At 39.8% G+C, this 21,921-nt stretch overlaps 2 protein-coding genes and 1 long non-coding RNA gene across 5 annotated transcripts; 2 read left to right on the forward strand and 1 right to left on the reverse strand.

The window, feature by feature from the left end:
• The first annotated feature begins 264 nt into the window (after positions 1-264).
• Positions 265-2,236, forward strand: LOC113476634. The gene is made up of 2 exons (XR_003397754.1): positions 265-427; positions 1,859-2,236. It is a non-coding gene; the product is annotated as an uncharacterized LOC113476634 (long non-coding RNA).
• Positions 2,237-6,391: 4,155 nt separating this feature from the next.
• Positions 6,392-13,948, reverse strand: TXNL4A (thioredoxin like 4A). Its single transcript, XM_026842355.1, has 3 exons — positions 13,050-13,948; positions 7,350-7,453; positions 6,392-6,645 (listed from the first exon to the last, which is right to left on the reverse strand). The coding sequence occupies exons 2-3, from the start codon at positions 7,391-7,393 to the stop codon at positions 6,474-6,476; spliced, it is 216 nt and encodes a 71-aa protein (XP_026698156.1). The 5' UTR covers positions 7,394-7,453; positions 13,050-13,948; the 3' UTR covers positions 6,392-6,473.
• An 84-nt stretch (positions 13,949-14,032) lies between these two features.
• Positions 14,033-21,411, forward strand: LOC113476576 (probable 2-ketogluconate reductase). 3 transcript variants are annotated; one of them, XM_026842350.1, is made up of 7 exons: positions 14,062-14,171; positions 14,674-14,921; positions 17,143-17,527; positions 18,755-18,926; positions 19,771-19,949; positions 20,684-20,780; positions 21,181-21,411. In XM_026842350.1, exons 2-7 carry the CDS (start codon positions 14,721-14,723, stop codon positions 21,335-21,337), a joined length of 1,191 nt encoding a protein of 396 aa, XP_026698151.1. In that variant the 5' UTR covers positions 14,062-14,171; positions 14,674-14,720; the 3' UTR covers positions 21,338-21,411. The 3 variants fall into 3 exon arrangements, with proteins under 3 accessions (XP_026698153.1, XP_026698151.1, XP_026698152.1); XM_026842351.1 differs by having other exon boundaries at positions 19,774-19,949; XM_026842352.1 differs by lacking the exon at positions 14,674-14,921 and having other exon boundaries at positions 14,033-14,171; positions 21,181-21,337.
• Positions 21,412-21,921: the final 510 nt, after the last annotated feature.

The raw sequence follows: 21,921 nt of genomic DNA on the forward strand, positions 1-21,921 counted from the left end.
CCCCCCCCCCGCCCATTTATTCTCCCTTAAGCTAAGAAGGAAATCCTAAAAAAGGTTTGACTAGAAGTACTATCAACTCCCGCTGATCTAGTCTCTGTGTGACAATTCTTGCTTTCAAGTAAAATAAGCATCAAATTATGTAGAAAAATTCTGAAGGTACGTTAAAAAAAAAAATATCTTCAAAAATGCCACTGATGTCAGTGTGTCGCTGCATGTTGTTGGTTTAAAAACAGCTGCTGGCCTCTAGAGTGTGGGAAGGTGAGCCCTCAAAAAGAGAAATTAAGACCTGAAGGGGCTGAACTTTCTCATTAGATGTACTTATGGATTTATTACATTTTTTAATTTTTCTGAAACTTGACCTTTCAGGAAGTGGCTGCTTTATTGTAAGAGAAGAATAATGTTTTAGCAACACTCCTATTCTGATTGTGTAGGTTAACTGTATGGTATCACCTACAATTGTTTTCTTTCTGAGGAACTATCTCTTACATAGAAAATACTCCAGTTCACTCTTGGGCATACAGGAAGGCATATGAAAATATTAAGAACCTGAATGCTTATCTGTTGCAAGAGAAAGTGGGATTGTCTTGTAATAATACAACCTTGTGCATGCTTCATCTTGCATTTAACATGAGTAAGAGGCTGAGACATCTGTAAGAAAGCTGCTTGTTTTTCTCGCAGAAGAAAAAACCCTATAAAATCCCAGAATTAATTATAAATAAGTTATCTTTAACTTTTTACTGGAAGAAATGGGCAAGCGCATTGATGACCTTGAGAAGCACGTTGCTGACCTAATGACAGAGGCTGGGATAGAAAACACCAATGAAGAGAGTAAAGTAACGTAATTAAGTTTTACTGTATTTTGTATGTTTCCATTATGGGTTTGAACTGTGGGCAGCACCTAGCATGAAAATAATGTTTACATATTTATCATACCTGCATTTACTTGGATTTTAAAGTATACTTAGATTTAAAAAAAAAAAAAAATTACCTCAGATTTCCTTTTGCCAAAAGCCAAAGCAAGCTACTATTTTTTCAAAAGAAACCTGTAGCTTGCTGCTTCTGTTCCAGCTGAGTGCCATATACAAGGGGTAGTACAAACTAATCCCAAACCTGTAAACTGAGGCTGTACATTTGTAATAAAATGTGTGTGTGACTAAAGCACTCTGCCCACCATTCCAGTCCCTCAAGTATGCTAACCTAGCTGACTGAGGATTCCCGCTGGTATGAATTTATGTACATCTGCTTTTAAAGGTGTTCAGCTTCCCGATGTGTCTCAGAGCACACCTCTTAAATACATTCACCCTGAACACAGCAGTGGTTTGCTCCTGCAGCAGTAGGATGGGGGATGGAAGGAACAAGGATAACTTCGGTATTATTGTCAAACACTGTAATACAAAAATCACGGTACAGTTCAGGATTGCGTGATAGATTTCATATTGCTGACTCCTGCAAATGCCACCCCCTCCTCCCCAATGGATGCCTTGGTGTTCTTAATATTTATGTGACAGCATTGCTTCCGTGTTCTGTGGGTGCGAGTGTTTTCTTCCTGTTGCATGCTTTCCTGATGCAGACCGAGAGACATCAATTATTTTTGTCCCTTAGAGACTGCTTACCCAGTGAAAGACAGGAATGTCTGTATATTTAAATTATTTAAATTAGGCATCTATTCGTTCTGATGCCTTTTTTGTGATAAGCTATTAAATAATTTTCAGAAATACAGAGACAATCTGTGAAGATGTATTTAACTGTACTTAATCTTCCTATTTTTGTTAACTGTACTTAATCTTCCTATTTTTATGCTGAATCACATTCATGAATAATTAAACCACTAACCTACTTATTCACTGTTTCTTTGCAGCACTTAAATGAGGATGTGATCAAGAAAGATAAAGGGAGAAGAGCACCACACTGAATCTAGAAGTTTACAACCAGTGTCACTAGTTAGAAAAATCATCAGTGAAAACAAACATGGTTGCATCATGTCACAATATAATCTCTCTCTCTCTTTTTTTTTTTTTTTTTTTAAACTGTTGCCCCAGGAGAAAGCAGAAAACTGGGTTTATTCATCAATGGGACACTGTATTTCCTGTGATTGGGAAAGAACTGTTAAATTTCAGGGAAGGCAAACCCACTATTTTGGATAGAAAACTATATCCTGTATAGTGAACTTATCCAGTCAGAAACTTTTTTCAATGTATGAAAATGTATTTATTTTAATACTAAAATTTTCATTATAGTGCTTTGTTGCCTTTTTAACTTAAATGTTCTTAGAATAACAAGATCCTTCTGTGACAAAACTTTCCCATTTGCATGTGCCATTTTGATGCTTTAAATGTTTTACATTACAAAATGCACCTTATCTGATGTTGCTACAAAGGTGCCTTTGCAAAACTTCATAGGTCCAATAAATATAAACTATTCTGCACTAAAAGAAATGGCAGTGTTTGCACAGATGACAGCTGTTCAGTCGTTACTCTTTTCACAAGCCCACCCAAAGCTGTGCCCACAAAATCATCCAGGTATGCACGTTGTACCAATTTCAGTTCTTTAAATTTGCCATTTTGAAGAAAGAGCCTATTTTAAACACCTTGAGATAGATAAGGGATTGTAGTTACCAAACATGTCCTGAACAAGACATGCTGTAGTCAAACAAAACAGGATATACGCATTATCTTTAAAGTTCTTGTACACCAAAACAGTGGCACATTTCACATAAAAGATTTTGTTTGAAACTTAATGGAAACCTCTTATAACAGAAATTGAAGCATTAACAGGTCAATAGGATACTTCAGCTAATGAAAGATAAATTTCCAGTCTTAAAAAGGGAAATTAAGACCTGGGGAACTTAGACCAGTCAGTCTCACCTCTGTGCTCAGTAAGATCATGGAGCAGATCATCCTGTAAACTATGCTAGGGCACATGAAAAATAGGGAGATGACTGGTGAAGCCAACATGGCTTCACTAACGGCAAATTGTCCTGATGAATTTGGTGGCCGCAAATGACAGGGTTACAGCACTGATGGATAAGGCAAGAGCAGCTGACATCATCTACCTGGACTTGTGCAAAGTTTTTGACACTGTCCTGCACAACATCTTGGGCCTCTAAATTGGAGAGACCTGGATTTGATGGATGGACAACTCAGTGGATAAGGAATTGTCTGGATGGTCACACTCAAATAGTTGTGGTCAACGGCTCGGTGACCAAGCGGAGATCAGTGAGGAGTGGTGTTCCTCAGGGGTCGTTGTTGGGACCAGCACTGTTTAACATCTTTGTTGGTGACATGGACAGTAGGATTGAGTGCACCCTCAGCAAGTTCACTGATGACACCAAGCTGTGTGGTGCAGTCAACATGCTGGAGGGAAGGGATGTGCCATCCAGAGGGACCTGGACAGGCTGGAGAGGTGGGCCCGTGCAAACCTCATGAAGTTCAGGAAGGTCAAGTGCAAGGTCCTGCACGTGGGTCAGGGCAATCCCAAGCACAAAAACAGTCTGGGAGATGTGTGGATTGAGAACAGCCCTATGGAGAAGGACTTGGGGGTAGTAGTGGATGGAAAACTGACTATGAGCCAGCAATGCACACTTGCAGCCCAGCAAGCCAACTGTACCCTGGGCTGCATCAAGAGGAGTGTGGCCAGCAGGTACAGGGAGGTGATTCTCCCCCTCTACTCTGCTCTCGTGAGACCCCACCTGGAGTGCTGTGTTCAGCTCTGGGGCCCCCAACATAAGAAGGACATGGACCTGCTCAAGAGGGTCCAGAGGAGGCCACAAAAGATGATCAAGGAGCTGGAGCACCTCCCCTGTGAGGACAGGCTGAGAGAGTTGGGGTTGTTCAGCCTGGAGAAGGCTCTGGGGAGACCTTATAGCAGCTTTCCAGTACTTGAAGGGTGCTACAGGAAAGATGGGGAGGGACTCTTTATCAGAGAGTGTAGTGATAGGATGAGGGGTAATGGTTTTAAATTGAAGAGGATAGATTTAGATTAGATGTAAAGAAGAAGCAGTTCTTTACTGTGAGGGTGGTGAGACGTGGCTGTCCCCTCCCTGGCAGCATTCAAGGCCAGGCTGGACAGGGCTTTGAGCAGTCTGGTCTAGTGGAGTATGTCCCTGCCCATGGCAGGGGGGTTGGAACTAGATTGACTTTAAGGTCCCTTCCAACCCAAACCATTCTGTGATTCTATGATTCTAGCAAATATTCTTAAAACTTCAGCAGGTATTAATACTTAGCATCTATTACACAGTCTTCATATCAAGAAATCATTCTAATCAATGCTTTAATCATGCAGATTTGCAAGCAATGTCAAACTCAGGGGAGAGGTTGATATGCTAGAAGACAGGATGGAGAAATGTGCCAACAGGAACCTCCTGAAGTTCAAGGGCAGGTGCTGAGCCTTGCCTCTAGGGCAGGATAAGCTTATGCTGCAGGGCAGTTGTGAGGGGCTGGCTGGCATACAGCTTTGCAGGAGAGGAATGGGGTCTGGTCGGTAAGTTGAACATGAGTCAGCAGGGTGCCCTGGCAACAAAGGCTGCAGCCACATAGTTGTCACTATTAGTGCAAGTAAAGCCCTCTAGACCACACCCAGAATACTGTATTAATTTGGGGCTCCCCAGCTCAAGAAATACATGTTATGAGACAGTTAAAACAGAGCCACCAAGACATGGTGGAGTACAAAGCATATGAGGGTTTGAGAGAATTCTGTTAGTTCAACCTTAAGAAAAGACTACAGCTTCTTGCTAGCAACAACCACCTCATAGTAGAGCATGAGGAACAGTTAAACTAACTACTTGGAGGTGTTTTACATGAGACAGAGTTAATAGACACAAGTTCAAACACAAGAAATTCCAACTAAATGCAAGAAACAGGTTTTTTTCAACTATTAAAATGCTCAAGTGAAAAAGTGCTTTTTTCAACTATTAAAGAACAAACCTTCCAGAAAGGCTGAGGAAATCTGCATCCACAGAGATACTCAACAGTGGACACAGTCACAGGCAACCTGACCAAGAGGGACCTACTTTGACTGGGAGGTTGGTGGTCTCTACTTTGTGTTGTGACAAACTACACCAAAAGTACAGGTACCTTCCTTCTGCAGAGTCTGGCTTGTTTTATCTTGATCCTGTACATATGCATGTCTCAGTTAAAAACAAATAACCCCCCCCCAGATAACCCAAAACAAGAAAACCCACACAACAATGGTTCCATTACCGCAAGACAAAAGCTGTCAGAAATGCAAATAGAAACGTCAATCCAAGTCTCATGAGTATATATGCATTTTAGTACACCATTAGACAAATTGGAGGTCAACTGAGAGAAAGCATAGCTCATCCTTTCTTCAGCTGTTGATTATGCAGTCAGCTCCAGAACTGCAATTAGCCTTTGGCGCTGCTGAGTCTACTAAGTACTTCAAACTGACTACTGTGTGCATAAATACAATAAAAAAAACAAGTCCATCACAAGTGAATTAATTGGGGGGGCAGGGATGTGTGTGTGTGTGTGTGTGTGTGCATGCACAAAGTCATGGAAGATGTTTTCTCTGAGTTTCGCTAAATATTAATAAATGCACCTTAGTGTTTTATTCCTACTTTTAGTGGGTACAGAAGACCAAGATACTATGCAAGGAAATCCTGCAGAAGTGATAAGCCCTCATCTTCAACATTATGACCTTGCATCCAATTACATTTGGTTTTATTCTTAAACAGCTAAAAGAAAATTAAGGTGATTAAGTGTAACTCACTTTATTCTTTTAAAAAAATGTCCTGGTTCAGGTAGGATAGAGTCAAGTTTTCCCCAGCAGAGAGAGGGGGAAGGGATCTCCAGACGGGTTATTCATACCATGCTGACGTCAGGTCCAGGGGTGGAACCTCTTCCTTGCTCTTTGGCAGGCTCGGTGGGGAACCTTTCTTTCTGTAAACCAGCTAGCGGTATTTCTCTGTATATCATTTGTCTTGTTCACTGTTATTGCTGTTTATTGTTGTTACCATTGATACTGTTGTTCAGATTGTTTTATCACTCTGTTGTATTAAATTTCTTGTTATTTTAGCCAGGGTCTGTGTCTAACTTCCAGCCCGACCGGCGCGGGTGGGGGAGGGGCAACAGCAACGTGCTCTCTGATCCCGGCAAGGATTAAACCAGCACAAAAAAACTATAGTATAGTTTTCCCAGGTATTTGTGTAACAAAAGCAAACAAACAGTTAAAATGTTTTTCTCCAAACAGGCTTTTTGTGTATGAAAATATGTAATACCATAAGGACAAGCCAAAGTAAATAAACAACCCCAAATTGGTTGAAGGATTACTGCAGTCAGACAGTTCCAGGCTTCGTGTCTTCTACTTCTCCAAATGGACTTCAAAGCTTTCAAATAATTCAAAATATGCTCAAAATTGAAGGATTTGTATGTTTTTTTAATATATATATATGTACACACATACACAAGAATAAATTTAAGTGAATGTAGGGTTAAAAAAAAAGCCCCAAAGCAACGTCAGTATCTGTATTTAGTGGAATAATCTTTTGGCGATACCACCAAACCTCGACCTTTGCGGGCTCCTCTATAAACAGTTTCTATAATGTCAATCATCTCTTGCTTATCTTCCATTGCCCAGTTGATCTTGTTGTTATTACCTGTACCTAAATCAATCATGATGTGTTTGTTCCTTTAAAGGGAGAGAAAAAAAAAAAAAATCAGACAAGTTAACAAAGTATTATAATACAGAAAAAAACGCTATACTCCCCACAAGAATGGCTTGTAGAATTCAAAAGAAGCCCCTTATAAGTTGAACAGGCTTGCAAAATGAGCCTCAAAGAAAAGAGTATCCACTCCTGTCACTCAAGCTGATATTTTACTGCCTATTTCTAAAGCTAGAACAAAGACTGCAAACATGCCCCTGAGATTGTTACTCAGTGCAATCATCCTTCAGCATATTCCTCATTGTTTGTATTTCTTTCCCACTACTGTCTAACACCAAAGAGAGTGCTACACTTGTCAGTAGCACGTTTTATCTCATTAACGTAGATGCCTTAGCTCCAAAAAAATACTTTGGGTATATCTTTAAAGCAAGTTTGAAAGGCTTACTGCTGTATTACTGCAGTATTCTATACAGGGAGTTTCAGATTTAAAACTAAAAGCAATGAATAATAAAACCAGTTTTCACTATCACTAACTTGTACTCTTTTATCAGAACATTTACTAGGCTAGCTAGAAAATATGCTGTTTTACTATTTAATCAGTATACTCTTTTGTAAAGCAATGAAAATATAAGCATCAGTATGCTGATGTGTATTTAGAAATGATCTACCGAGACACTGTATTTGATACACAAAAAATTTAACTGAGTTACATTCTAGAACCATCATGTACCTGAAGAAAAACATGACGGTACAAGGATCATACAACTCGTACATCTTGTTGAAGTCTGGTACTTCAGTGATATCCACAAGATAAATAACAGCAAAGTTTTTTACCTAAACAGAAGAAAACAGGAAATATAAAAGCAATATATATTACCAAGCCTTTGATTATTTGTATTACTGATTAAAAGACATAAGCTTTCCTTACTGCAACATTTAATTTCCAAAATACCATCATAAAATCACAGTAAACTATCTTGCCGTTGTTTTTAGCCACAACAACCAATTACCATGGAAAATTTTTAAAATATAGCCAAGATGCTCATTTCACATCCAGTATCAGCTGGAAAGATAGTATGCTAAATCCACATCCAGAGAAACAAATGCCCTTTATATATAACTGAGACCTCACAGTGGACATGCACAGCTCTAGACAAGTAGAGTAACGGCTTTGTGCAAGTCAAGCTGACACATTTTGCTTCTGTCATCAGCTGCTTATAGACTTCAGAAAATGAATGATCTAAACTGTCCTGGTGCCTGCTTCCAAGCATTTTTTCCCCTCTAAACCAATAATTTGTTTGAGGCTCAATAAATGAAAATAAACCTAGTAATAATAAAAATTGTCAGCTTTTTTGAGAGGTGTAAAGCTAAAAAAGGAGCTTAAAAATTCAACTAATAATGAAAAAAAGACCTTGATGAGAAGCTATTCTCTGGGCACTTCTAGTAAAACAGGCTTTCATTTTGCAGATTTACTGAGTTAAATGCATAAGAATCCCTCCCCTTTAACGTCATAGTTAATGTCTTCATTCCTGAAGGAAAAACGTCACATTTTTGTTTCCTAGATGTAGCTTATCTGACCTTAAGTGGAATTAGAGGAAGTTTTAGTTTCTAAATTTAGCTCATACACCCATAGTAGAAATTAACACACATGCATTAAAATAGAAGTCAGTAGGCACCTAAATTACACAAACCTTTAACGGTAACTGTACTCATGCATTATACCATGAATGCGCAACCTTGCTGCCCCATCCTTACTTACATAAAAATACAATTTCAGTCCTTCCCATCTGACTATGCAAAATCACTAGTTTGAGGTAACACATCTGGTTTAACATTTATGACAAAACTTACTTTTTGTCACAGTACTACTCACTTGTTAGTTTTGCTGTCAAATGTCTGGAAATGCTATGATGAGTATAATTTTTGCTTAATGTAAAGATGTTTTATTTTAGTCCACAAAATAGGATTAGACTGTACCAGAAAAATATTATCTGTGGTGTATCCTGTACTTAAACATCCTAGCAGGCACTTTAATTGAGAAGTATGGAGATGCTTCTTTAAAAAAAAAACAGAAGCACACAGTAAATAAGTTTTGATGGACTTCTTGCCTCAAGACAGTTTCTAAATTATAAAGAAAATAATCACACTTCAAAGATGTACATAAGTATTAGTAGCAAAGAAAGTAAAATCTCTTCTGGAGTGAAACAGCATTTGAAGAGTTTTTACTGTGCTTTTATGGAGTCAGTTACAATCCTAGACTCTGTCAATAACCTAATGAAAACATCCTATTTAAGCCATATTCCAAAACAGCCAAAAGGCAAAGCCTTGAAAACCCAAGTTAGTCATAATATCAAACTCTAACACCCTCTGAAGTGATCATTAATGCCCATTTCGATTTTATATGAAAGATTTCTAAGAAATATAATGGGATGTTCAGTCAACAATTTAGCTGATAGGTGACTGAAGTTACTCCCTGGTTAGACTTAGGAGGCAGAAGACTATTTTGTTTGAGTTTTTTGTGTTGTTTTGGTACAAAAAAATCCAAAACTTGAAGAGCCATTTTCATTTTCTCCCATCATTTCTTCTTCCATCCTGCTGGCATTTCTAGCAGCAGCAGCAACACAGCTTCACCGTGTGGGGAAATTTCTACAATACATGCAGCAATTCCACAAACTAAACAGAATCTCTGAACAACTATTTCATTTGGAGATTAGAAAGTAATTTTAAGTTAAACCAAGCTTTAATACAACATTCTTAGGACCTGCTTTGTTCACTGAAAAAATCAGTGCAAGGAGATTATATGTTGCACCAGAAGCCCACTACGAAGCACTGCTAAACCAAAATTTTACTTTCAAGAACTGTGTAATCTACATAGTACTGGAACAACAAAACTTTTGTAGTTAGTTTTGCATTATATACATTTAATTTAGTTGAGCTGTTGCAAAACCAGAAATGCTTGTCACAAACAATGAACATCAACAGCCTAAGATTTTAAAAAAGAGAACCAGACTACTTAAGCTTTAAATAAGTTATTACATAAATCTTACTCAAAAAGACTGCATCATTTATATCACCTTTGCACACCATATACACAAGTTATCACCGTAACCTAAGTATCTCAGACATTAACTGAATCTTTTCTACCTACTTTTATAGAAGTGAAACTGATGGCAGTTGCTTCCCAAAAGCTTGTATGAAGTCTAAAGCTCACCTCAAAGCTAGATACAGACTCTCAAATTTGAATTCAGAAGTTTAAAATTGACTCTGTTCTCTCCCCCTTGCTTTCTTAATTTCAAATCTCACAAGATCACCACTCCAAAACCACTTAGCTTGCAAATGCGTTGAATAAGGATGCATTTCGTTGAGTCTGGACACTGGCTGCCAAGGTTGCCCATGACATGGGCCTTGCCATGCTACACTCTGATATATGTAGCAGCAGGAGGTTGGGATTCAGGCCTAAGAATGAGCTAGATGAAAACATGGGTAAGAGGCTAAATATGGAAGGGGTGATGCAGAAGCACTGCTGTGTCCATAATATTGCCAATGCCAGACTGTGCAGGCTTGTCACCAAGAGGTATTTTATGTTAACAGAAGACAAGCCCTGCAGAACTCTCTGCACAGTACTGACCAGGTTTACAGTCTGAAGGAGCACTTACTGTCTCAGACACAATACTGGAGCCAAGATACAGCAGCACAGAGCCAGCTGCACAGCAATACAGGGCAGCGTCTGAGCCAGCTTCACACGCAGCCAGCTCTAACTCACAAGGCTTTAGCTTAGGTTTCATTTTAAGCAAAAGCAAATGAAGTATTTATGGATTCAGGGTGGTATGGATGCAGGAGTTGATCTGTACTTTAGCTAGTAAGTCTGTGGAGACAAACCAAAGCTCAACTTCTCCCCATCCATGGACATGAATCCATTTCCCAGACAGAGCTGTCAGAGCAAGAACTACATTCCTACATAGAACAAACTTCGCTGTCGTTTCAAGGCAGCGGTTGCCAAGAAGTTCTCTTTCTGATTTTTGAGTTGTAACTGGGGATACAGTCTAGAGAGCTCTGGAAAAGAAATAAATACAACTCTAATCAAGCAAACCACACTAAATAAAAGCAGTTGCGGTTCTAACAATTGAGACTACATAGAGGTTGTTATAGTCAACCAAAATTTTACTGTCCAGACAATATGCAAAAAAACTTGTGGTATTTTAGAAGTTGAACACATAACAAATTTACTCTGAAAGTGCTTAACCTCATAACATACACTGTAGATTTGTTGCAGTAAGTCAGCTGCTTTCTGAAAAAAAAACAAAACAAACCTCTAGCAATAGACGTCCTTTTGGACAGCTCCACACTTGTTCAACATCTGAAGATAAAAACATTTTCAGCAGAAAAACAAGACAGATACCAAATTTTCAATGTATTTATTTCTGACACTCTGACTTTCTTTATCCATCTTTCAATTCAAAACTTTCTCTGTCTTACCATGCCATCATAGTTGCTGTCCATGGGGACAGGACAGAGTAGGAAACCAGAAGTTAAACAGCAGCATGGATTCAAAATTTTATCAGACTTACTTTCACATGTTGGACTTCAATTTAGGTTGGGTTTTTTGTTTGGGTTGTTTTCTTTGGTTTTTTTTTTTAATTGCTGTAGCTTCACAGATTAGTCTACATTACTCAACACGCATATACACAAACCAAAAGTACATGATTTCTTAGCCACGTTTAAGATTATTTTAATACTTCACAGAACTGTATCTGCTTAGGTCGACTAAATGGAACAGCTCAAGACTATAAAGCAGAAGGATCTGTAGAACCCTTAACAAGATACAGATTCTGTATCCTATCTTGACCAAGGCCACACACTTAGCTGGTAAATAGGAATACACAGATGTAGGAAAAAAAATATGCCAGATGAAATAAATCTCATTTGTCCTCCAAAGTTCTCCCTCCTGACTTTCTTCATTAGCAATGTCATTCCAAATACAATTTAATGCATTCTGACAACGTGAGATTGCCACAGCAATATGATCAATGACTAGGAAGAATGGCAACAATCGTGAAGTTTCTTTGAATTTCTGTTAGAGATAAGCAATACTCCTTTTTTTGTCAAGCTCCCTTTAAGAAGCAAGTCTCAGAGTCATATATTACTTCATGGCCCAAAGCACATACAGCAAATACCTAGCAAAATCTGAGAAAAGATCTCAGATTCCATCTCATCTTCCTAACTAGTTTGTAGACAATATTTTTTATGCTTAGATGGCTTCATGGACCAGGAAATCACAGGAAAAGAAAGACAGGAACTGAGACTAGCTTTTGCAACAAATCATGCAAGTTTATGGTGGCTAGCAGACCTGCATTACTGAACTGAAAGAGGCTGCAAACACAGTAAGTACAAACTTGAAAGTCCATACTGTCACTATTTATTTGAATTTCTTTTCCTGATAATTATGCTGTAAGCTTAGGCGATAAATTTCTGTGGGAAAAGAAAAAGACATTATACTGCTGAGAGCAATGCTTACAACTAATAATTTTGAAAACTATAGATATAAGTGGATTAGCTTTGCTTAATTTTAATTACAAACACTAGTAACTACAATACTGATATGTTTTTTATAGCTCCCTCTTTCCATGTCCCCTCTTTTCCTCTCTCACTTTTCATGTAACCTTAACAGAAAGGCAGAGGCACAACTAATGTTTGAGCAAAAGCCACAGCTATTCACGCTTCTGATTACAGTTAAATAAATGTACAACATCTGAACAATCCTCCCTAAATCCACATTGACCCAATACCACCTATTGATTAAAGTGACCTGGTTTCACAAGAGGTTATCTGATTTACAGTATTCAGTTCTAGATAAATCATGGGTTTAAAATATTTCTTAAAAAAGGGGTACAAAAAGTAATTTAGCAGCCAAAGCCTTGTATTTCAGGGGGTATTTTTTTAATAATTGTGAGCCTCCTTTAAAAAAAAAGTGTATTTTTAAGAAGATGTTCCAGAGGAACTTTGTGAAATGCAGTTCTTAGATGTCTGAAACCCTGACAAAGCAAAAATTGAACATCTTACAATTACCATGTGGTTTTGAAACTCAGTAAAACCTTGCTTCTTTTTCATCTAACACTTGGGGGGGGGGAGGGGGAGTCAACTGTAAATGGAGTACATTTCAGTGAAAATAATCTGCTTTATATTTTCACATAGTGTTCCAGTTTCTTTTCCCCAAAAAGGATTCAAACTGAAAAAAACATGTTTTCCTATTATAAAGTACAGATAAATATTACTGCTACACAAAAATATGCTGCAGACTACAATATTGCACCATGGTAACAAATCTAAAATATGGCTACATTTTCTTTAAATGTAGCATGCAATTATAGCATGTTAACATTCTGTATTATTCTCTAGTATAAACACCTGTACAATTGGAACTTTTACTCACTCTTTAAAACAGCAGAGATCCAAACATGGCTTGTAAGCAAGAGGATGAGGAAGGATCTCCCCTTTAATTTGCCATTTCTGCAGAGGGAGATTTTTAAATAAGAAGTTACATTGTTCTTTCTTCCCCCAGTCACCCCTAACTGCCAATATGTCTGCCAAATTGCCAAGCATCCTGCCAAAAGTTGATACTAACAGTATCTGAGCATAAGACACTCCCACCACGTTAAACACAAAATGTCTACATTAAACCATGTCACAACTCCTTACTGTATTCTGATACGTCTCAACATTTGGCTATAGGTATAAAACTCTTGTAGGGATTTTTGAAATAGCAGTTCACTTAAAAGTAACATTAAAAGGAGTACACTATGAAAAAAGCTCTATATCAAGTTATGCAGTACGCACACAATTTTACATTAAGATTGCTGACTCCTTTTCCTACCCAAGTTTCTCTACCCATTTCTGCTTCAGATTTTTTTGCTTCATTTCAACGTGGTTCAGTTAAAGAAGAGCTGTCAACTGTCTGCATATATCAGTACGCAAAGCTTTTACCAAATACATGAAAAGAGAAATTATAGCTGATTGTGTATGTTAACAGTCTATTTTTTCCTCAGTATCTATCTTTCTTAAGTGAGTGATCAGCTGCCAGGAGGCATTCAGTTTCCATCTGAAAAGAGCTTCAGAATTTGGCTCCCAAAATTTAATTTAGCACATGAAACTCATGTGCCTCCACGAATATAACTGATAGATTAATCAACACCATCCTGTACATTTTAGGATCTTAACATTTTTAAGAATCGAAAGTAATTTTTCAAGTTATTCAAATGGAAATCTGAAGTTACTGTACATTCTTATTGTAAAACGACTACTGCATTATCAGTCACAGCAGTCCTACTACCAAGCACCCCGGAGCCGTCTGGCAGGGCAGGGGTTAAGAGGGCCCGGCGCGGCGGGGCCCGCCCGCAGCTGCCACCGGAGCTGGGCACGGTCAGCAAGGGGACGGCGGACGGGGTGGGCCCGGGGCTGGGTGCTGGCGGCTCCTCCAGCTGCGGTAGGAGCGAGCTGTGGAGGAAACATCGGCAGAAAGAAACCAGCCGTGGTTAATTCTTTGGTCGTTATCCAGGTAATTAGTTTTCCCCGATAGAGAAGTCCGTGGGAGGAGTTTGTTCTGCATAACGCGTGCTATTAACTTTTAAAACGAAGGTAGGAAGAATTATGTAATAGGTTTAGTTTGCTCTGATTTGGCCAAGTTCCAAGTGCTACAGCAGTGCCAGTCAACAAATGTGCAAGTAAGCTGTCAGTCAAGCTCCACAAAAGAAATAAGGCCAGCTTCAGTCAGCACTGAAGTTAATGCTCAAATGTAGTCCTTTTTATTTGCCCACTTGCCTCAATCTGAGTCATATTTTCAAAGTTTTCTTTGCAATGTGAGGACCAGAACTTAGTACACTTATGTTATATTAGTGTGTTCCATGTGGTTATAGATGTATACATACACAGAAGCAGATAATGTTCTATAAATAGAAAATTTGAGGAGAGACAGGGCTTTTTTTTTTTTTTAAGGAAAGAGTGTTAGTGGTACAGCAGATGATACTAGTCCAAAACCAAAATTGTCATATCCTTAACAGGTGTTACATTTAGCACATTGGACAAGACATCTGATAACTGAATAATTATGTTCAGAAGCAAAGCATTCAGTCTGTTAAAACTGATTCCCTTGATGCCTGGCCAGTCAGATTTGGCTTATAAATTAATTCATCCAGCTATTGCTTCTCATGGACATCGGTGTCACAGGAGAAGTGTGGATTACAGACAGGGGTACAAGACATGCCCAAGTAGTGCTGAAGGACGAACAATAAATGCTCCTCAGACCAAGGTTGGTATCAGAATAGTCCCCCTTCCCTCTGCAAAGTTCCTTTAAGTGTTTTTAGTTTACTGCTATCTCTTATTTTTTTAAGATTATACCTGGCACTAGCAGACCCCCAGTTCTTGAACAAAAGCTGCAGTGTGTTAATGGTTCATATGCACATCAAACATGGCTGAAATTTTGGCAGACTCAGCATATCCACAGTAATGAAAAGATTAATTGCATGCAACTAGCCTGTTTCTAGTCCACCGTCTGATTTGTTTAAAGCTAAACGAGCTCTTGCTGCGCTGCACTGTGGCTTCCTCATGGATCATATTTCTGCTTGTGAAGTTTAGGAAGTGCTTCTAAAATGAATATGGGTCTGACTCAGACCTTCATGAGTGGTGTATTGTATCAGAGGAGAAAGTGGTGATGAAAGCAAATAGTGTAATACAGTGATGCCTTACTGACACCTGCCAGTCAGTCGATCATATCAGGCACCCAGTTTTCCATCCTTTAACAGTCTAAGTTTTAGTTGCTGTCCAGTCTGAGTAAGTTGCTGCAGGAGCATCAGGTTGTGATCATCAGAAAGCTGGACAATGCTGTAACAATATGACATCAAATCTTGTCTTTTACTCTATGTGTCATTCATTCTGGAGGATGAATCTAGTTTGTCTTTCTAAGGTCATGTTGTGTGATGCTCTTAAGAAATATACCGACTACAGCTGGGGAAATTTGCACAATTTTCACAACCATGTGGGACTGGCAGGGTTCAAAATACTTCAGTCGGCAAGAAATAGATTTGATACATATTTAAGAATGTGGTATCCCTTTGCAATATGGTTGCACTGTTCATCTCATGGCTTTGTTTACTGCTGTTCAGAACCAGTTAGTGTTATCAGAGACACTGTTCATGGTGAACTGCAGATCTGTCCTAACATGGAGGCCCCTTCTAGCCCATGTACAGCAGCAGATCAGAGACACTGTTCATGGTGAACTGCAGATCTGTCCTAACATGGAGGCCCCTTCTAGCCCATGTACAGCAGCAGACTGGAACTGAGGCAGAAATGCAGGTCAAGGCCAGGATAAAGCAGTATTACTGGTGTCGAAATTGGAGGCATATAATAGATGCAGTTGTGATAAGCCTGAGTTAGGACAGGACAAGGGTAAATACAGTTTGTCAGAAACTTCCAATCTGCATTGACGCCTTTTTGTCACAGGTTTGAATTCTGGTTACTTGCTGAAGGCTCATGTGAGAGGACTGAAGCAGCAGGAAATCTCTGCCCAGCACTCTCTGTCCAGAATAAATGAGCATACTGCTGTGGAAAATTGTGCTGACGCAGTTAGCACAACACCAGGTTTCCTGGACCCAAGTCTAGGACACAGTAGGACCTGGAGTGGTGCACAGCAAACAGAAGTGCAGGAAATTCGACAAGATTGTTGTTAAGACATGCAGGAAATTTTCAGCTATCATTTTTGTCAGTAAGGGTTGCTTCTAATTAGGCATTTGGCTATCTGTGAAGCCCCTGTGTTGTTGCAGGATACAATACATTTGCATGAGTGTTGCAGAGAGGACTGTCTGGACAGCGCTGAACTGTCTGGACAGGGGAAAAGTTCTAATATGAAGAACTGTGTTGTCAGTACCACCACTAGTGCTCTTCCCTACTTCAGCATATAGGCATGGATGTGCTAAATTTTGTGAGAAGTAAGTTCAGGTGCAGATCCAGATGTTTAAAATACTGAAGACAAGCAGTGAAGCAGCTGTCCAGGGATGGCCCTTTATCGTGCAAATCTGTTAGACCTAAACCATTCCTGACAGATATTTGTCAGACCCATCTGAGCCTCAGTGCGTCCCTACATAATCAGTAGGCAAGAAACTTTGAGTAATTTTCTAGCGGCCTCTCTTTCATACCACTGCTTATAGAAATGAATTTGTGAATGAGGTTGAGAAGCTACAAGATTTGTATTAAATCAAGACTAAAATAAAACTATTCAAGAAGAACACCCTGTAAGACTGGACTTAGATCTAAGGGGGTGGATATTCCTTGGTGTTATAGTCTAAATCAGCACTTAGTGAAAATACTGGGAACTTGCTAGTACCAAGTGATTGTGGATTTATTCTGTATCCTTAAAAGCAGCATTCCACCAATTTCGTGTTTCACCGATGTGAATTTCAATGATCACTACAGCATCATTCCTTTAAGGGTGTTCTCCTAGACAAAGGAGTATTTCTTCTATTCCCCTGTTGCAGGTCATGGCAGAAGAAGAGTTGCCAGGCGTTTTGATTCTGGATATAGGAGGAACTCATGGTGTGCTAGAAAACCTTGCACCACTTTTGAAGAAACACTTTTGCCTTATCACCATGAAGGAATTTCTTGAAAACAAAAAAGAAATGAGCAAAAAAATCCAATCTGTCTTCGTGTTTGAATGCAGGCCAACTGTTGACCGGGAGCTTCTAGAAAGCCTGCCTAATTTAAAGGTAATTGGAAACTCTGGGGTTGGAGTTGATCACTTAGACTTGAAAATGATTTCCAGCTTTGGCATAAAAGTGACCAACACCCCACATGCTGTGGCAGACTCAACAGCAGACATAGGAATGGCCTTGATGCTGGCCTCTGCCAGAAGACTAGTAGAAGGTAATGTTTTACATTTTCCTGGATCTTAGCTACTTCTTTGGCATATCTCACTTGATGATCTGTCTAAATCAATATTTGGGATGCTTTTACAGGGGAAAAAAATTTCTGAGAACTCCCATTTTCAAAGGCCTCTTCCTATGTCTTGCTTCTTTTTAAGGCAGTGGTGACAAGAGTAAGGCCTTTGTCTAAATTATGCACTTTAAAGTTGCTTGTGATACACTGTTTGGAATAATGTCTGGGGCTTAATTCTCCTCTGGCTGTTCACTGGGTGAGTTATTTATAGCTGTAAAAACTGAATGCAAAATGCATCCAAACTAAATGTCACCACTTCTGAATTTCCCCTTGGAACAAGTGTTAGGAGCTACAGCAAAGTACAAAGCATCAATGGTCATGTCCCCACCTCTAGAGGAGCAATAATTAGTATAACTCTTAATTTTTTTCCTGCTTCTGTAAAGTTTGTCTGAACCAATGGGTTGTATTTCTGGAAGAGCATCAGCACTATTATTGAAATAGCTGATGATCCTATTCCAAACTGCACCACCACCAACTTAGTTCATGTCCTTAAAGGTAGGTCTTTTCCCCACATGCCCTTGCTCTACGCAATGCCTTTCAGGGGAAGGAAGGTGTCAGTAGAGACTATCACAAGATGTTGCCTCTGTTCAGCAACTCGTAGTATTTCTGTCACTGCTGCTTCACCCCTGAGCATGAAATAACACCTCTTTCCCTGTGATGTTTTCTCACTATTGCATCTTGTTGGACCTCAGGTTCTTTGTAGAACAACTCATAGTCATCCTTGGCTGAGCTGGAATTTGTAACCTTCACCCCCATTCAAGCAGTGGGGCTGCTCTGGGTTGTGATCCAGAAGAGAAATAGTGAGATTTACCCCAGCTAAAAAGAAGCGAAGTCAATGCTTGCAGGGTGGTAAGTGCCAAAGAAGCTATTTTTGAATTTCCAAGAAAATACTCCAGCCACGGAAGAGCTAAGTCCCTGAGGAACCTTTTGTCCCAGCACAATAACCACCTGGGAGACCCCCTGTGTTACTGCCCCCAGCCTTGGCTGCAGGGAATGGCACCTTCCAGGCCCTTCTATAAACTGGTCAAAATTAGGAAGGATGTTTTTTAAGGAGTGCTCCAGAGCTCTGCTGTTGTGGTGGTGAGAAAGTTTTTCTTTCCCCAAAACCTACTTTTATGGTCAGTTTGTACCCATTTAGTATGTATTTACACTCAGGCTGCCAGATTGCGGTTTCTCCAGACACGAAGTATTTTGCTGTTGACTGGCTGGGAGTGGAAGTAACCAGAGCAACGCTTGGGATCATCGGGATGGGCAGCATTGGGTACAAAGTGGCTCAGAGAGCCAGAGCCTTCGACATGAGGATCCTGTACCATAACAGGAACCGGAGGTAAAAATGACTGGTTTCTGCATGTGATTAGTCAGGAGACAGTGACAGAAACCACAGCTCTGCTCTCTGTCCTCGATCTTCCTAGGCACTTGTGACAGTTGTAAGCAGCATGAGGAGTGCCAGCATGCTGCCACTTCCTCTCTTTGGCTCCCTACTGCTCCTCTCGAGAAGCAGCTCCCCCTAGCCTCCAGCGCTCCCTCTGCCCTGATTAGCTACTAGCACTTCAGAACAAGGGCTGTGTAACCTTTCTGAAGATGTTATCAGAGTAAATCAGGCATTGTGCCCTCATTGTGTCCCCTCTGTCCTGCCAGACTCTTCTTCAGGTTTCTGGCAGCATCCCTGGCACACCCAGCCAGCCACCGCTCTCCTGAGCCCAGCCAGATCACTCATCACACCAGCACCAATTACAAGGGTTTTAACTTCTTTTAGTTTTATAGTTCCCTTTCTTTCAGACTTCATTTCCCCTTCATTTCTTTTCCAACCCAAGTCCTAACTCACGTGTCAGGCAAGGAGAGACTCTACAGGGCTTGGCATAGATACAAGAGAGAAGAGTGGAGTCTGACTGCATCCTCAACGTCCTGTACCTAATACTGCATATGTGCTTTGCTTTCACACATAGGTCACTCCTTCAGGGTCCCGACACTCCTCTAACTGCTTGCTCCCGTTAGCCCACATCCTTCCTGCCTCCCTTCCACCATTTGTACTTACCAATGTCTTTTCCTTTATCTTGGCCTCAAACCTCTCAGTCTCTCTGCTGTTCCAGATCTCTCCTAGGGTTGATTGATTGTTAAAGACAGTTAGAAATAGTTGTATTGGTTTTGGGGTGTGTGCATTTTTCCTTCAGAAGAAAGGAGGAGGAAGAGGCAGTTGGTGCCCACTACTGTGAGAAGATGGAAGACTTGCTGCAGCAATCTGACTTTGTTATGTTGGTTGTGAACCTGACTCCCGAGACTCACAAATTGATTGGGAAGAAGGAGCTGGGGCTGATGAAACCCACAGCTACTTTTATAAACATCAGCCGAGGTAGGATGATCTGAAAGCACTGTTTGTGGCTCCACAGTTAAGGTTGTGTTGATTATGTTGACATTCCCCCCTCCAACCTCAGTCTCTGGTAGCCCTGTACTGTTTGAGTCATGAAGTAGCTGGCAGTCTACAAATGAATGACTTATCATAGATCAGATGCTGTGTGTTCAAGGTCCTGTAGAATTTAGAGAATGCTCAGCAGATGTTCTGTTCTATTTAGCCTTACTCTAAAGACAGCTTTTCTTCAGTGGAAATAACTGAAAGGTTTATCATCACCGATGATGAATGGGGTACAAGGAAAAAAGAGAGAAAACAAGTTTCATTTGGAACAGCTAGATAGAAAAGAAACATCACATGGTATTACAGATCTGTTGGCACTGAGAGAGATTATAGTTTCAGTAAACAAAGCAGAGATAAAAGAGTGGAAAGCTTGAAGAGATTATATTATTTGTCTATAATAGTACAGAAAGTCAGTATCAAAATGAGGAAAAGACTGAAACTGGTCACATCCCAGGAAAAGCCTTATGCAGTGGACCATAATCCTTCTCTAATCAAAGGTGAATAAATAAAATCTCTGTTTTGTTTGGTTAATGGTTGTTAGAAAGACATTCTACTTTCTAACAAGATGAAGATCCTGTAATTTTTCTCACTGGACCCTGGAGACCTTTCCCCACTCCCTGTTAAAAATGTGTTCATTAACTCGTCACAGTAGCAAGATTTAATTTCAAATGCAGGTGCAGTTATTGATCAAGATGCATTGGTAGAAGCTCTCCAGAATAAGGTTATTAGGGCTGCTGCTCTGGACGTCACATACCCTGAGCCTCTGCCAAGGTAAAGAAACCTGGTTTCCACTCTATTAATCTGAAATGTTTTAAACTGTATGCAAAAGAGTGCTCATAATCTTGATCTCCATGGGGACTCTTTCTCACTGTTTAAGGGCAAAATCTCAGCCTGTCTCACACAGTCATAAATAAATTACAAACTCTTCACCTTTCCCACATCTGTCCGTTCTTTGCCAGCCTAACTGACAGGCAAGGTAACTAGACCAATAGAGAGGAAGACAAAATAGGTAAGCAAGCTTCCCACAGCTTTATGCTGGTTCTGTGCTACTGGCCCTTTTATCTCAACATGCCACTGCTGTTTCCTGAGGTTCAATTCTTGACAGCTAGCATGGAATAGCTGCAGAGTAAATTCCCTGTGTAATACATTCTGTTCTTTCTGTTTCTTACAGAGATCATCCTTTATTAAAATTAAATAACATCATCATAACCCCTCACATTGGAACGGCGACAGTCCAAGCTATCCGTATGATGGCAGAAGAAGCAATAGCAAATATGCTGTCTGTTCTCAATGGCCAACCTATTCCAAGTGAAGTGCTTCCGAAATGATGTGTGCCAGACGATACCATGAAATCTCCTGCGTATGGGAAGGCACTATTTCTTGCAGTACCACTTTTAAACTAGGAAAAAAGCAACCTGTTCCTGCACTGCTCTTCTTGTCCTGTTGCTGCAAAGCTGTCATCTCGCTATACTTGTTCTGTAATGTTATTTACAATTCTGAAAAATAAAGTGGAACTAATAAAAGGGATCTGTTTGAAGCTTTTAAACTGCACTTTGATAGCTTCAGTCCATTATTTCAATTAATACCTGTGTTCTCTTCCCAGTACTTGCTGCAACATAATGATAAGCAAGTACACCAAGCAGTTTTTGTAACACTCCCAAATATGTTAAAGGTGAATTGACTGTTAATTCCCTGCAGAAATTTGACTGTGTCCTGAAACACTTTTCAGCTAATATTGCAATATTCGATTTTTATATCAAAACACTGAGGAAAGCAGACTTCTTTGAAATGGTTGTAGTCCCTACAGTTTTCTAATGTAAGAAGAGCTCTGCTTCATCTACATGTTAAATCAAAGCCAAGCCAATTATTGAAAAATATCTTTTATTTTCCCGAGGGGATCCTTTGAAAACAA

Source organism: Athene cunicularia, assembly GCF_003259725.1.
Source record: "Athene cunicularia isolate RWA chromosome 2 unlocalized genomic scaffold, athCun1 chr2_part1, whole genome shotgun sequence".
In the NCBI taxonomy this organism is placed as follows: domain Eukaryota; kingdom Metazoa; phylum Chordata; class Aves; order Strigiformes; family Strigidae; genus Athene; species Athene cunicularia.

Excerpts from the sequence above, each read along its gene's own strand:
- TXNL4A (XM_026842355.1), bottom strand. The coding sequence starts at position 7,393 with ATGTACGAGTTGTATGATCCTTGTACCGTCATGTTTTTCTTCAG. Across the intron at positions 6,646-7,349 it reads ACCGTCATGTTTTTCTTCAG|GAACAAACACATCATGATTG; the intron begins GTACATGATGGT and ends CTCCCTTTAAAG.
- LOC113476576 (XM_026842350.1), top strand. The coding sequence starts at position 14,721 with ATGTTCAGAAGCAAAGCATTCAGTCTGTTAAAACTGATTCCCTTGATG. Across the intron at positions 14,922-17,142 it reads TAAATGCTCCTCAGACCAAG|GTCATGGCAGAAGAAGAGTT; the intron begins GTTGGTATCAGA and ends CCCCTGTTGCAG. Across the intron at positions 17,528-18,754 it reads TGCCAGAAGACTAGTAGAAG|GCTGCCAGATTGCGGTTTCT; the intron begins GTAATGTTTTAC and ends ATTTACACTCAG.